General features: G+C 39.0%; 1 protein-coding gene across 1 annotated transcript in view; it reads right to left on the minus strand.

Annotated features, from left to right (window-relative positions):
• Positions 1 to 4,031: 4,031 nt before the first annotated feature.
• The window catches only part of LOC141500578 (disintegrin and metalloproteinase domain-containing protein 10-like), a 78,865-nt gene continuing 66,237 nt past the window's right edge, over positions 4,032 to 16,659 (minus strand). The window contains 3 exon segments of the mRNA XM_074203883.1: positions 4,032 to 8,536; positions 8,690 to 8,786; positions 14,688 to 14,908. Coding sequence (XP_074059984.1) covers positions 8,394 to 8,536; positions 8,690 to 8,786; positions 14,688 to 14,908 — 461 coding nt within the window. The 3' untranslated portion in view covers positions 4,032 to 8,393.

Here is a 16,659-nt window from a genome sequence, read left to right on the forward strand (position 1 = left end):
GAGTTCAAATCTGGCCTCAGACACTTAATTATCTAGCTGTGTGGCCTTGGGCAAGTCACTTAACTCCATTGCCTTGCAAAAACTAAAAAAAGAAAAAGAAAGATAAATAGATAGATAGATAGTGGTCAAAAGCAAAACAGACTCTTGGGGGTAAAAAAAGAAAAGGATAGGGGCCGCTAGGTGGCGAAGTGGATAGAGCACTGGCCCTGGAGTCAGGAGAACCTGAGTTCAAATGTGACCTCAGACACTCAAAAAAAAAGTATAAGAATTAGAGAATAGGATAGCAGAATGGATTAGAAACTTATAATTCAACAATATGTTGTTTATAAGAAACATTGGAAATAGAAATAGTTAAGGGCCCAGAGCAGAAGCTATTATGCTTCAGATGAAGTAAAAAAGGCAGAGGTAGCAAATGCAAAATTAGACCTAATTAAAAGAAATAATCAGGAAAATTATATTTTGCTAAAAATAACCATAGACAATGAATTATTATCAATACTAGACATATACACAAAATATCATAACATCTAAATTCTTGAAGGAAAAATTAAATGAGTGACAGGAGGAAATTGACATTAAAACTATAATAGTAGGGGACTTCAATTTACTGCTCTCAGATAAATTTAACCATAAATCTATTAGATAAATTTAACTATAAACAAGAAAGAAGTTAAGGAGATGAAAATATTAAATAGTAAAAGAAAGGATTATAACTTTCTTAGTTTTGCTTGGCATCTTTACAAAAATCCACTATGTTTTGAAGGCATAAAAACTTCACAAACAAATACAGAAGAGTAAAAATATTGAATGTATCTTTTTCTGACCTAATGCAATAAAAACTACAGTCAGCAAAGAGTCCTTCAATTATAGATTTAAAATGAATTGAAAATTAAATAACAATCTTAAAAAGTGGGTAAGTCTAAATATATGATAGAAATAATTTCATTAAAGATAATAACAATGAGACAATATACCAAAATTTGTTGGATGTAGCCAGAATAGTATTTAGAGGGAATAATTCTAAATGGTTATCAATAAAAAAAGAAAACATAAATTAATTTGGCGTTCAAATAAAAAGAACAAATTTTAAAACTCCAATTAAACACCAAAATAGAAATCCTGAAAATTAAAAGATTAATAAAACTGAAAGAAAAAAAGCACTGAACTGATAAAATCAGGTGCTAACTAAAAAACCTAAAGTATCTAAGCTATTAGTTAATTTGATTTCTAAAAAAGAAAACCAGATTACCAACCTAAAATGAAAAAGTTGAAATGAAAAATGAAAAATCCATAATCAATAGAGATGAAATAAAAGCAACCATTGAGTATATATATATATATATATATACTAACAAACCAAAAAAATTAAAACTGACAATCTAAGTGAAATGGCTGAATATTTATAAGGATATAAATTACCGAGATTAACAGATTGAGAAATAGAATACTTAAATGTGGGGGGGGAGGAGATTATTTTTGAGTTGTTTCAGTTGTGTCCAACTCTTCACAACCTCATTTGGGATTTTCTCAGCAAAGATACTGAAGTGGTTTGTCATTTCCATCTCATTTTATTTATTTATTTATTTTACAGGGCAAATGGGGTTAAATGGCTTGCCCAAGGCCACACAGCTAGGTAATTATTAAGTGTCTGAGACCAGATTTGAACCCAGGTACTCCTGACTCCAGGGCTGGTGCTTTATCCACTGCACCACCTAGCTGCCCTCCATCTCATTTTTATAAAGAAAACAGGATTAAGTGACCTAAGGACTTCACATGCTTGGGTAGACATCCCCTAACTCATCCATGGGTTTGAGAACCCTCAGTTCCCTCAACCTGGTTTAGCCTGTCTGTTGAAACAGTTTACTGGGGTATGGCCCCTCCAGCTTCTTGGAGCCACAGGTGAGAGTTAAGTGGCTCAGGCAGACATCAAAAGTAGAAAACAGCCTTGAAAAGGACTTGGCAACCCTCACACCAGAGATACTGATTTTTCTTAAACACACCCTATACTTCTGTGACAATCACCTGGGTGTTTTTCTCTTTTAGCCATTGCTGATAAGATTCTTGTTCTCAATAGTCTGATCTTTCACCTGGAAGATGGTACCTCCCTGAGAGAGCCAGTGTGACTTCAGAAAGGGTCAAGGAACACTTGATTTGATATTTGCTGCCTGACAACTCCAGGAAAAATGGTAGGAGAAGAACAGAGGTCAGTATATAACCAACAGAGGTCAGTATATGACCAAGGCCAACAGTCGTGAGGGCTTCTAGAAAATTATGTCAAAATTTGATTGTTAGTAGTAGTTCAGCAGTATCGTATGTCAATTTTATGATGGCGTGCATGCCTGGGTTCTGGATAGTGGATGATGCTCTTGAGATTTCCCAGTCACCAGCAGAATGAAACAAGGGCTCCCGTGGTTTTTAGCATCATGTTTTCAACCATGTTGTCAAACCTTTCAGTGAGAATGAACACTACTACAAGGTCAACTATTGCATTGCCAGTAAATTCTTCAACTTGAAAAGGCTACAAGCCAAGCTATCCTCTTCTTCCTTTTATCCTATTCTAATTCTTATCCTTTTTTTTATTTTTATTTTTTGCAAGGCAATGGGGAGAGAGTGTTGGGACATGATCTTCTGTTGCAGATGATTGTGCCCTCAATGCAGCCTCTGAAGCTGAGATGCAACTAAATATGGATCAATTCTCTGCTGTTCATGCTAATTTGGTCTAACAATGAACAACAAGAAAACACAGGTGCTCCATCAGCCAGTACCACACCATCTGTATGTGGTACCATTGATTACAGCAAGTAGAGAAGTTTTGAGTACTGTGGACAAGGACACTTACCTTGGCAAGTGTCCTTTCCAGGGAGGTACACATCAACAATGAGATTGACACAGGCATTGCTAGAGCTAGTTCAGAATTTGGGAGACTCCAAAAGAGAGTGTGGGAGAAAAGAGGTCTTAGACTGACTATCAAACTGAAGATCTATAGAGCTGTTGTGCTGACTTCATTGCTGTATGACTGTGAAACCTGGTCAGTCTATCAGTGTCATGTCAGGACACTGCATCATTTCCATTTAAATTGTTTTAGGAAGATTCTGAAGATCACCCAGCAGGAGAAGATACTGGACACTGAGGCTCTTTCTTGAGCTAAACCACCTAGCATTCCAATATTACTACAGAGAATGCAACTATGATGGGCTGGACATGTTAGAATGCCAGACATACACTTGCCAAAAAAACTATTTTATGGAGATTTCACATAGGGCAAATGCTCACAAGGGAGTTAGAAGAAATGATACTGAGACACCCTGAAGGTCTCACTGAAGAACTTTAGAACTGATTATACAGCACTGGAGACATTGGCACAGGACTATCCAGCATGGCATGCCTCATCAGTGAGGGTGTTGCCCTCTATGAGGAAGGCAGAATTGAAGCAGCTAAAAGGAAAGATGACATATGTCAGTTTAGAGTACTCACCCCAGGTGTTCACATGGACTATTTGTGCCCAACCTGTGGTAGAGCATTCTGAGCTTCAAATCATGGACACATTATATGAATACATTATATGAAGATGCATTATAACTTGTCTTTAACATAGTGATGTCATTTGTAACAAAGGACAAGAACCAACCAAGTGTCTGAGGTCAGATTTGAGTTCAGGAAGAGAAGTTTTTAAAATTGGATGAGGGGGCGGCTAGGTGGCGTAGTGGATAAAGCACCGGCCTTGGAGTCAGGAGTACCTGGGTTCAAATCCGGTCTGAGACACTTAATAATTACCTAGCTGTGTGGCCTTGGGCAAGCCACTTAACCCCATTTGCCTTGAAAAAAAATAAAATAAAATAAAAAATAAAATTGGATGAGTCTTCAAAATTGGGGGGAAAAACTGAATAAGTCATAAATGAAACCCCCCCAGGATAAAAATCCCAGGACTAGATGGATTTACAAGTGAATTTGGAATTATGGAATAATTAGAATAATTCTCCAAATATTTAAAGAATAATTAAATCTGATAATACATAAGCAGTTTGAAAAAATATGTAAAGAAGATGTCCTATCAAATTCCTTTTATGGCCCAATTATACTCTTTATACTTAAAACTAGAAAGGCCAAAAAAAAAGAAAAAGATAACCACCATATAGAAACTTTTGAACGATTTATATGAATAAAGTATCATATTGCTTGCCTTCTCAATAAATGAGGGATTAGCTTCAGGGAAGTGTGAGGTGGTACCTCAGAGATGCATTAATTTGCATTTATCTAATCAGCAATGATTTAGAGCAATTTTTCAAAAGACTATGGATATCTTTGATTTCCTTATCTGTAAATTGCCTTTGTATATCCTTTGACCATTTGTCAATTGGGGAATGATTTGTTTTTTTATAAATTTGACTCAGTTCTCTATATATTTTAGAAATGAGTCCTTTGGAGGGTAGTTAGGTGGTGCAGTGGATAGAGCACTGACCCTAGAGTCAGGAAGACCTGAGTTCAAATCTGGCCTCAGACACTTTTAATTATCTGTGTGACTTTGGGCAAATCACTTAACCCTATTGCCTTACAAAAACAAAACAAACAAAAAAAAAAAGAAATGAGTCCTTTCTCAGAAATACTAGTTGTAAAAATTTTTTCACTATTTACTACATTTCTTTTGATCTTGGTTACACTGGTTTTGTTTGTGCAAAAGCTTTTTAATTTAATGTAATGAAAATTATCCAGTTTGTTTTTAATGATGTTCTCCATGTCTTCCTTGGTCATAAACTGCTTCCCTTTCCATAGATCTGAGAGATAAACTATTCCTTCCTTGATCTCCTAGTTTGCTTATAATATTGTCTTTTATGTCTAAATCCTGCTCCCATTTTGATCTTATCTTGATATAGGGTGTGAGATGTTGGTCTAATCTAAATTTCTGCTATGCTAACTTCCAATTTTCCCAACTGTTTTTATGGAAGAGAGAGTTCTCATCTCAGAAGCTGGGTTCTTTGGGTTTAGCAAACAGCAGCCTACCATAATCATTTTCTGCTGTTTCTTTTGCACCTAGTCTATTCCACTGATCCACTACTTTATTTCTTAGCTAGTACCAGACAATGTCAAGTCCGGAGGAGGGAACCCAGGCTGACATCAATATGATGCATAAGCTGGTTCGTTTATTGATCACAGGATACATACTTTTATACTCTACATTTACGTAACCAATTACATAAGTGTTTTAGCAAGCATTTTTTTCACATGCATATCCTTGTGTATGTCTTAGGTGATTGTTTTGAGAACCAAACAGTGTTTTGATAAACAGAATGAAGATTGTTTTGAGAACCAAACAGTGATTTGATAAAGTGCAGAAGGTAATTATCTCAGAATGCGCCATCTATCTGAGCCTGGGAATACACCTTGTTAGCTCAGACATGCAGCTACTCCCTTATCTAAGCTCTGAAGTACATCTTGCTGGTTAAAGCACATAACTATTTCTGTGTTAACCCTTCATAGCTCTTAGCCTGGAATATATATGACACAACAAGACAATTTTGATGACTGATGCTTTATAATATAATTTCAGATCAGGTAGGGCTAAGCCACCTTCTTTTGTACTTTTTTTCATTAAATCCCTTGATATTCTTGATTTTTTGTTTCTCCATATGAATTTAGTTACAATTTTTTTTAGCTCATTAATTTTTTTGGAAGTTTGATTGGTAAAGTACTGAACAAATACTTTAATTCCCTTCACTTTTGCAAACTGAATCACTTTTATTTGAATTCAGCACTGTTCAAAAATCTTTCTGAGCCATTTCTGGGCAGAATGTGTCAAAACATAACCTAATATACCAGTAGCAAACGTGAAACAATGAGCGCAAAGACAACAAGTACAAAAAAAGCAGGAAATGCAAGTAAAACAATCTACAACCACTGTATAAAATGCTCCCAGTTTTTAAACCCTAAATTTTCCAAAAAAGGGTGCATCTTATACATGGGGAAATATAGTAAGATCAAAAGGCGGTGTAAACAAATTAGATGAACATAAAAGAAATTACTTGTTAGACCTCTGCAGAGGGGAAGAATTCATGACCAAACAAGACATGGACAAGTTTCATGGGAAGTAAAATGCAAAATTTGGTTACATAAAATTAAAATATTTTTACCTAAACAAAAAGAAGATAAGAACAACAAATTTTTCTCATAAAGATCTCATTTTTAAAATAGAGAACTGACCCAAATTTATAAGAATAAGAACTATTTCCTGATTGATAAATGGTCAAAGTATATGAACAGACAGTTTTCAGAGGAAGAGATCAAAACTATCTCTGAAAAAATGCTCTAAATTACTAGTAAGAGTAATGCAATTCGAACACCTCTGAGGGACCACCTCACATACATTTGATTAACATGACAAAAAAAAAAAAGAAAACTGACAAATGTGGGAAGGAAGATGAAAAAATAGGGGAAGGTTTCAGAAAACCCTGTGAAGATTTGTTTGAACTGATGTGAAGTGTGCAGAGAACAGTTTATAGAGGAAAGCCAATCTATAAAGATTTAAAGAAAAATTAAGTCTTCAACACACTTCAATGACCCACCACAGTTCCAAAGGACTTATGATGAAAAATTCTATCTACCTCCAGAGAGAGAACTGATAGACTCAGAGTAGGAGTGAAACATTTTCCTCTTTTTTTTAGAATGTGTTTTTTTTTTAGAATTTGTTTTGCATGACTTAATATTTATGTCTAATTTTATATTTCTTGCCTTCTCAATGAGTAAGAGAGAAGTTGGGGAGAAGAAAGAAAGAATCTGCAACTGAAAAAATGAAATTGAATTTTTAAAAAATAAAAAACTGTAAAGAACAAAACCCATGAGTTCCTATGAGAGGCATTCATAGTAGTGATCTATTAACTTTTCCTCACCCTTGATTATGAACATACATGCAATTATACAGAAGATACTGCCCTATTCAACAGAGAGCTTTCCATGGAGTCAAAAAGACCCAGGGGTTAAGTCTTCCCCACTGACTGTGTGAGTCCCAAGGAAAGTCACAAGGCCCTTCCAGTGCCCATTGCAGAGCAAGTGCTGCTCAGTTTGAATTTCCTGGATGGATGAAATCAGAGTCCTCAGAAACCTGGTTCAAGTCCCCTCATTATACACAGTGAAGAATTAAAGAGAAGAGAGAAGGGAAGGACTGAATGCCCCAGGTCAGGATCTGAGACAGAGCTGGAGTTTAGAAACCAAGCCTTCTGGCTCCCTGTTCACAGCACTATTTTCCCAAGATTAAAGGAAAGACTCTTCTGGGATTTGAACCAGGTGCTCCTCTCACTTGTAACAAAAACTATACAGAATCTGAGTTAGATCCAGTTTACTTCACCAAGTGTGTGTTTTACTGTGTACCCAGCAGTGGCCCTAGAGAGAGACTCAAGAAGTCAGAGATTTGGACTCTTCCCCAAGGGTCCAGCTCTGGGACAAGATTTTTATACACTAAGCATGAGGATGAAATAAGTATGGCAGTATGGAGTAGTTGACAACTTCCTGGTTGACCTTCTCTGAATTGTCTCTGCCATCTAGGCCTATCATTGGGATCCTGAGCAAATCCTTATTGAAGGAAGCTGATCTTAAAGGCCTTCCAATTTTGCTAATCTATGTTTGAAAGAATCTCCCAGCTCTGATCTTCTGTGTTCTAGGGGCCCTCTTACCTCTGATCTTCTGCCTTCTAGGGACCCTCTCACCTCTGATTTTCTGTGCTCTGATGACCCTCCAGCTCTGAACTTGTGTTTTTAAGGACCATCCCAGCTCTGATATTCTATATTCTAAGAAGCCCTGATATTGTGTCCTAAGGAACCTTCTAGTCTCTTCTAGTTCTGCTATTCTCTATTCTAAGGGCCCTCCCAGATCTTAATTTAAATCCTTAGGTTGTGAACTCCTTGAGAGCAAGACCGTCTTTTGTCTCTTTTTGTATATTGACCCTTAGTTCTGGAACATAGTAAAAGTTGTATTTAGTGTCTAAATCCTATGAAAATTTTGTGATTAAAGAAGGCTTCAAGGAAAGGTGACCCCAAGGGTTCTGTTCCCTAAATACTACCATCTTTACATCCCACTAGCCCAGGTTTCTTGTCCTGATAGAATTAAAGGGTGGTCTGGGGAAAGCCAAAGGGAAAGAACAGATCTCAAAAATGTAGAGAATTTCAGGAAATGTTGGAGCTGGACACACCTTTAAAATCCAATGAGATTAAAACCCCCTTGTTTTACAAGTGAGGAAATTGAGGCTTAGAGAATTTAAGAGTCTAGGTAATACCCTATGTCTACTTTTCTCTACTGTGCTATTATGCTTTGATTTAATTGCTATAGACAAATCTTTATTTCTTTCCTTGATGAGACAGTGGAATGGTCATTCCACTGCAAATAGGCACTATGGGACAAGGTGAGGCTCACTGGACCCTTGTGACTCGCTCAATCCTCGTCTCCTCCAGACAAGTGGTCTCCATGTAGAATTCAGTCCATTCCCAGTGGGTCACAGTCAGGTGGGGCTGTGGTTTGTCCAACTCCTTGGTCCTGCTTGTCATTTCTATTCCTTAGAGGAGGGAGAGAGGGAAAAAAGGATGGTATATAGGTTTGGAAGTTGGAAGTATGAAGAACAATTACTACCAATCCTCATCCACAAATTGTGTTTCCAAACCAGACCCATGCCCTTTTTGTTTTGGTTTGATTTGGGGTTTTTTGTTACCTTTCTCACTGTCTACAGTCCTTCCAAAGAAAAACACAGTGAAGGACATCATTGCTGCTAAGGTCAGGATGATCAGAAGAATGACCCACCAGCGAGTCTGAAAGGAAAGCATTCAGATTAAAAATGTTTTTAAATCTATACTAATCAATTTTTATATAGTACTTTCAGGTTTGCAAAATGCTTTCCTCATAACCATCACAGGAGATTGATTCTGCAAGTATTATCTCCACTTTGCAGATGAAGAAACTGAGGCAAACAGAGATTGTGACTTGCCCAGAGACATCTAGGTAGTAAGTGTCAGAGCCTTGTTTTCTTATCTCCAGGTCTACTACATCACCTAACTTCTCCAGGAGTTGGGCTGAAGAAAACAGCCTCTCTTCAGGGCTGAGGTACAAGAGGGAGATGACTTGCAGAGCTGGTTAGCAGAAGTTCACACCAAGGAGCTCCAGGGCCAAGCTGCAGAAGATTCGGGAAGGGTGGCACAGATCAAGGGATAGGATAGATAGTGGGTAGATGGAGGCACTGAACCTAGGAAGTGTGTAGACCTTAAAGGAAAGTTCAGTGACTGACACTGAATTGGGACTCACAGGGCAGGAAGCAGGGACTTCACTAATTGATATTGGGAGTTGTTTTGTATAACTATCTCTGGGAAGAAAGGAAATTGTGTTCATTCCTGGCATAGAAGGGGGTCTAGGACTACTGCTTTTTTAAAAGTGCTCAGCAAATCCTTTCTCTGTTTACCCTCTTTTAAAGTTAAGGCAACAGAGTTAAGTGACTTGCCCAAGGTCACACAGCTAGGCTGGATTTGAACTCAGGTACTCCTGACTCCAGGGTGGGTGTTCTTTTTACTGAGTCACCTAGCTGCCCCTATTTACTGCCTTTAAATAAACATAGTCTATGCTTAGTGATTTTGTTAGCTCTTCAGTGCTTTTGCAACACCATAGTCATGATCTATTGATTGGAAGGAGGTTCATTTTTGAGAGGTTACACAAAGATGAAGACAGTCCCTGCCCTCAAGAAGCTTATAATCTAATAGAGAGAACAGGATAAGTGTGCACACAAGGAAGAATGTGAAGGAGGAAAAGGAGAGGTCTGGACAGAATGCTGAAAAAAAAAAAAGATGAGATTAAAAATGGAACTTTCCATTGGGGAGATCAGAAGATCAGAGCCTCATTAGAAGCATAAGAGCTTCAACCTGAAGCAAAGCAAAACTGTTTTATAATTTTCCCCTAATGATCTCAGTCTCCATAGCCATTAACCAAATTCCTGGAGGGACAAGAAGGTAGGCTATTAGGCAGCTGGGCAAATAGACTGTCCACGGAGAACATGGAAAGAATTCATTAGTGGGGGCTGACATATAGTATGGTATTTTCTTCAAGTAAAGTGGGTCAACTTTTCCTATGTCGGATTCAATATACCTGCCAGTAACTCTCTCCTTGAAAGCCTCAGCTTGTCTCCTAGAATCCTCTAAAGAAGCATAATGAGTTTTTTTTTTTTTGGTTTTTGGTTTTTTCTTTATGGTTTATTTATTTTATATTATTATAATAATCTAGTTGTGAAAGTAAACATAAACCCCTGTCCCCCCCTCCAAACAAAGAAACCTCAAGAACAGTAAGAGAGAAAAAAAAGAGTACTTCAGTCTGTGTTCAGATTCCAATGGCTCTGTCTCTGGGATGAGTTGTCTTCTTTATCATGAGTCCATCAGAGAAGTTGCTTCAATATCTTTTCCCACAGTTACCATGACTAGCTGTATTTGCTTCCATTCTATTCCTCCCCATTCCCTTTTATTCTATTCTCTCTCTCCTTTCACCCTGTCCCTGCTCAGAAGTGTGTTGTATGTGAGTACCCTCTCCCATGATCTTCCCTCTCTTCCATCACTTACTCCCCACCCCCCTCCTGTCTCCCTTATCCCATACCTTTTCTCTCATTTTTCTCTAGGGTTAGATAGATTTCTATGCCCTATTAAGTGTGTATGTTATTTCCTCTCTGAGCCATTTCTGACAAGAATGAAAGCTTACTCATTCCCTCTTGCCTTCCCCTGTTCCACTCCATTGTAAAAACTTTCTTGCCTCTTTTTATGTGAACTAACTTAGCCCATTCTACCTCACCTTTCCCTTTCTCCCAGTACATTCCTTTCTTGCCCATTAATTCCATCATTATATTATACCTTCATATTCAGCTGCCTCCTGTGCCTTGTCTATCTATACTCCTCCTAACTACCTTAATAAATGAGAAGGTTCATGAGTTATCAGTATCATCTTCCCATGCAGGAATAAAAGCAGTTCAACATCATTAAGTCCCTCTTAATTTTCTCTTCCCATCCAACCTCTCTATGCTTCACCTGAGTCCTATTCTTGAAGATCAAACTTTCTGTTCAGCTCTGGTTGTTTCAACAGGAAAGTTTCAAAGTCCCTTGTTTCACTGAATGTCCATCTTTTTGGATGTTCAGTTTTGTGGGGTAGTTGATTCTTAGTTGTAATCCAGGCTCTTTTGCATTCCAAAATATTGTATTCTCTAAGTCCTATGAGCCTTTAATATAGATACTGCTAAATCTGGTGTTATCCTGACTGTACCTCTGTGATATTTGAATTGTTTCTTTCTGGCTGCTTGTAATATTTTTCTCCTTGACTTGAGAGTTCTGGAATTTGGCTGTAATGTTTCTGGGAGTTTTTATTTTGGGATTTCTTTCAGGATGTGTTTGGCAGATTCCCTCAATTTCTATTTTATCTTCTGTTTCTAGGATATCAGGGCATTTTTTTCTGAATTATTTCTTGACAAATGAAATCTAGGCTCTTTTCCTGTTTATGACTTTTAGATAGCCCCCCAAATTTTTAAATAATCTCTCTTGGATCTGTTTTCCAGGCCACTTGTTTTCCCAATAAGATATTTCATATTTTCTTTTAGTTTTTCATTCTTTTGGTTTTGTTTTATTGTTTCTTGATTTCTCACCACAGTTATCAGTTTCCCTTAGGTTCATTCTACATTTGAAGGAATTATTTTCTTCAGAGAGCTTTTCTATCTCCTTTTCCATCTGGCCAATTCTGCTTTTTAAGGCAATCTTCTCCTCATTGGCCTTTTGCATTGCTATTTCCATTTGACCCAAACTGACTTTTAAGATGTTATTTTCTTTAGTACTTCTTTCTAATTTTTCCTCTACCTCCCTTACTTGATTTTCAAAATCTTTTCTTGAGCTATTGCATAGCCTGAGACCATTTCCTGTTTTTCTTGGAGGATTTGGATATAGAAGCTTTGATGTTGTTATCTTCTAAGTGTGTATTTTGATCCTCCCTAGGGCCTAAGTAATTATCTATGATGGACTTTTTTCTTCTATTGTTTATTCATTTCCTCAGCCAATGACTTAATTTAACTCTTTGTTATGGTGGAGCTCTGTTTCCAGAATGGAGAATGTACTTTCCTGAGCTTTTGAGGGTTTTTGCAGGGACATCCCCCAGGGACCTCAATTCCTTCAAGATCTTAGGAAAGGGTCTGTCTGCTCTCCTGGGCTGTACTCAGGGAGAGCAAAGAGGCCTCTGCAATGTCCCCGGACTCCCTAGTTTTCTGTGGGCTGAGCACTCTGGAAGAGCTGCTGGATGACTCTCCAGGCCTACTCCTGGTTCCCAGGACTGGGTCTACACTGAAGTCTGCCCTGGACTGGGTTCTGAACTCACTCTGGTGCAGCAGAGTTTTCTTGCTGGGCTTCCAAGTTGGCTTGGGCAATCCCTGGTCTGAGAGGTCTGAAAATTGTCCTTACTGCCATGGACTCAGGTGCCCCCAGGGACCCAGGCACCCCAAAGGCTGTTTCTGGATGGTTGAAGCCAGTTTATACTAGCATGACTTGGACTGTGCTGTGGTCCTTTCTATTCTCAGTTTAACAGATCTTTACCACATATCTTCCAAGTTGTCTTATGCTGGAAAATTATTTCACTCAGTCTTTCATGGGTTCTGCCACTCTAGAATTTGGTTAGGGTCATTATTTAAAGGTATTTGGAGTGGCGGGAGGTGGGGGGGAGATTGTGGGAATTCCTGCCTTTACTCTGCTTTCTTGACTCCACCCCACCCTCCTTTCTTAAACAGTTCATGGTCCCAAGTCTTCCTCTCTCCCCTAATCAACCTGCCCTTACCATTGAGTTCAGTTTTCAATATGTATCAAACCCTCTGGGCTTCCAGGTGACCCACCTTCTCAACTAGCATGCTTTCCATGTCCACTTCAAATAGTCAATCTGTAATCATTTATTAAGTGCATACAGCCACACTTTGCTCTGACCCTCACCCATAAATATTCCAGTTCCCTGGTCCAGAACTTTGGAATTGTTTTCTCCATCCTAAAATCCTTGTCATCTCTCTCTAACTCTCCCTCATCCCTAAGCCTGCTCTGTACTATTTTCTCCATGTCCAGGCTTTCCACTTTCTCCCCATCCATCACCCCTGTTCTCGTCTCATTTTGCACCCTTTATATTCTTGACCATATAGCTAACTAGTTCAGTTACATCACTTCTTGCTTCTATTATTTTTTTTTTAGGTTTTTGCAAGGCAAATGGGGCTAAGTGGCTTGCCCAAGGCCACACAGCTAGGCAATTACCAAGTGTCTGAGACTGGACCCGAACCCAGGTACTCCTGACTCCAGGGCCGGTGCTCTATCCACTGCACCACCTAGCTGCCCCTTGCTTCTATTTTTGATCATACCTCAAACTTGTATAGTTACCCCTGCTTTCTGCTCTAGATGCTAGACACTACTGGAGGAAATCACATAGCCATTCTTTTGGGATCCACTACCTCCATAAATTTCTTCCTGTGCTTCATCCTCAAATGGGTGCTGGAAGATTATTCCAGTATAGTTATAACCCCAACAGTTTTTACCATGTCGGAAAGGCTTCAAGAACAGACCTGGCAATAGGATCAACCTAGATACCTATAGAGAAGTTCATCCTTAGTTAGTAAAACAAAACTTGGGTTGAACTTTTGGTCATTGCAATTCATGAAAAAAAAAAATACAAAATGGATCTCCATCATGTGTAGTCCATGTTTTCTTCTGCAGAGTGATATAAAGAGGGTGCAAAAAAACCCACATTATTTTTAGACTATTTCTAAATATGAATTTAGCTGTTGTTATTCTACATGTGACTGGAAATACTACTGCAGAAACAGAGATAATATTAATCTTAACATTCTCATTATGCCTAAAATGCAGAGATAATGGGGAGTGACATCTTCAAGGAAGGATGTTTCTCAGTTTCTACTAGTAGAGACAAATAAAAGACTTGGTGGATTTAGTTGTATTTTGCTTCCAGAGATGTTCATTAAGTGTTCTAAAGTGTAACCTTTCTTGTGAGTAATTAGGCTAGATTGGAGCCTGAAGTCATGGGAGTTGAGGAAGGTGATAACAGGAGAATAGGGTGAAGGTGATGAGAAGAAAACTGTGGGCCAGATGCTGAAATTATTGTAGGAAAGGGAAAGGTGCAAAGGGGAGGTCTATCAAAGAGCATCACACATCACTGGAGAGGATGGAATAAACTTTAAGGGATGGTATGAGAGAGGATTTGAAAGTGATAGTAGGGAGCAAGGCACAATTTTTTGCTCCTATATGTCAGAAGTGTAGGAGAAGGAGCAGGCACTGTTGCTGAAGTGTCCAGAGAGATAAAGGGAAGGCAGATGAGAAGAGCTTCTGGGAAAAGAGCTGAATAGTATCAGAAGTGACAGCTGGTGGGTGCTGCCTTTTCATTGGACCCTTATTTTCCACATGGTGCATGTTATTACTTCTGGTAGTTCATCAGGAGCAATCTACTCCAATGGGAAGGGAGGCCAAGAGAGAGAAGTGTGATAGCCACCCTTTGATGGGATCTGGGACATTGTCACCTTTCCCTGAGCTAGTCCTTCAGATACACAAGGGTGACTTCTGTATTTCCCCTGTGTCTTCTCTTCAAATATTTTTATGCTAGAGCAGGGAAGAGAACTTAGGAATAGGCCAAAAGCAAGTTAGCAGACTCCTGGGAGCCCTCACCTTCAACCAGGCAGCTATGTCTTCTTGCTCAATGAAGCCCACAATGGCATTCTTCACTCTGGCCATTGGTCCATCCTCATCCACCAGGCGGCAGATATGAAACTTGTCACAGTAGCCGTGGTGGGCCTTGCATGGTGTACCTGGAATCAGTGGGACCCGGGTACCATTGAACTCAGACTTCAGTAGGGAAGATGTGGTGCTGGCACAGGTTCTGGGCTGACCTGTTGAGATGGGTAGGGAACAAAGTTTGTTGAGGTTCCAGCTCCCTCGTCCTTTTCCCTCATCACCATGTGCTGGAACTGTTTGTGGTAGTCTGGTCCCTGGAATCTGGAGACCTGGGTAGAATCCTGGCTCCTATCTTGTTTACTAGCTATAATAGCTACTTTATAGCACTGAAGGGAGGGATTATTAATATTTTTATTTTACAGATGTGGAAACTGAATCAAACAGAGGTTTAGTGACTTGCTCAGGGTTAATATAGCTTAGTCAATGTCTGAGGCTAGATGAACTCAGGTCTTCCTGTCTCTAGGCCCAGCACTCTATCCATTGTGCCAACTAGCCACTCCTTGTTATTTGATCTTGAAAAAATTGTTTTCCTTATTTGGGCTTCAGTATCCCATTTGTATCATCATAGTTGTCATCATTATTACCAACAGCTAAATGGACCATTGGTTAGTGTGCTGGGCCTAGAATCAGGAAGACTTGGGTTCAATCCAGCCTCAGAAAATTACTAGCTGTTTGACCCTGGGCAAGTCATTGAACATGTTTGCCTCAGTTTCTTCATCTATAAAATGGGGATAAACCAACCTCGGTTGTTATGAGGATTCAATGAAACATTTGTAAAGCAGTGAGCACCATGCCTGCCACGTCACCAGCTCTACGTAAATGTTAGCTCTTATTATTAAATAGTAGATCTTCGTGCAGATACCAATCCAAAACATATCCTCTCACCCTGTAGAATTCCCTATTTTCATAAACCATAGAAGACCTAGTCAGGCTTGCTTTGTTGTTGCTGCTGTTGTTGTAGATGCCAGCGCCACACTGAGTCTATCCATCCATTATGTTGCTCCTTTGTTACTCATATGGACCTTTACAGTCATCTCTCCCCTTAGTGGTATCTTTTACAACTTGGTTGGTTCTAGTCCTTTGTTTTCGAAGAAGACCAAAATGTCATCATCACTATAGAGACAATACAATGTGGCTGATAAGACCAATATGAGCTCAGAATGCTCTGCCACATGTCAAGCACAAATAGTCCATGTGAACATCTGGGTGCTTACTCTAAACTTATGTATGCACATTTCCTTTGGTTGTTTCAATTCTGCCTTGCTCATAGTGAAGTACCCTCTTTGATGAGGGCATGCTATGCTGGGCGGTCCTGTGTCAGTGTCTCCCATGCTGTAAATCAATTCTAAAGTTCTTAAGAGAGACTTTTAGGGTGTCCCTGTAATGCTTTTTTCTGACCTTCCTGTGAGTGCTTGCCCTGTGTGAGCTCTCCATAAAGTAGTCTCTTTTGCAAGTGTCTGTTTGGCATTCTAACAATGTGGCTGATGGATCAAAGTTGAGCTCTCTGTATTAATGTTTAAATGCTTGGCAGTTTAGCTTGAGATAGGATCTTAGTGTTGGGTATCTTATCCTACCAGGTGATCTTAAGAATCTCCCTAAGAAAATTTAAATGGAAACAATTTCATTTCCTGGTATGGCACTGGTAGATTATCCAGGTTTCACAGGCAATGAGGTCAGTTTGGCAGTCAGTCATACCTCTTCTCTCCCATATTTGCATTCGGAGTCTCCCAAATACTGAGCTAGCTGTGGCAGTGCCTGTGTCAACCTCATTATCAACGTGTACCTCCCTGTAAAATACACTATTGAGGTAAGTGAACTTATCCACAATTTTCAAAACCTTTCCATTTGCTGTAACTGATGGTTTCATATATGGATGATGTGGTGCTGTTTGATGAAATACCTTGGT

Source organism: Macrotis lagotis, chromosome X (assembly GCF_037893015.1).
Source record: "Macrotis lagotis isolate mMagLag1 chromosome X, bilby.v1.9.chrom.fasta, whole genome shotgun sequence".
NCBI classification, from domain to species: domain Eukaryota; kingdom Metazoa; phylum Chordata; class Mammalia; order Peramelemorphia; family Peramelidae; genus Macrotis; species Macrotis lagotis.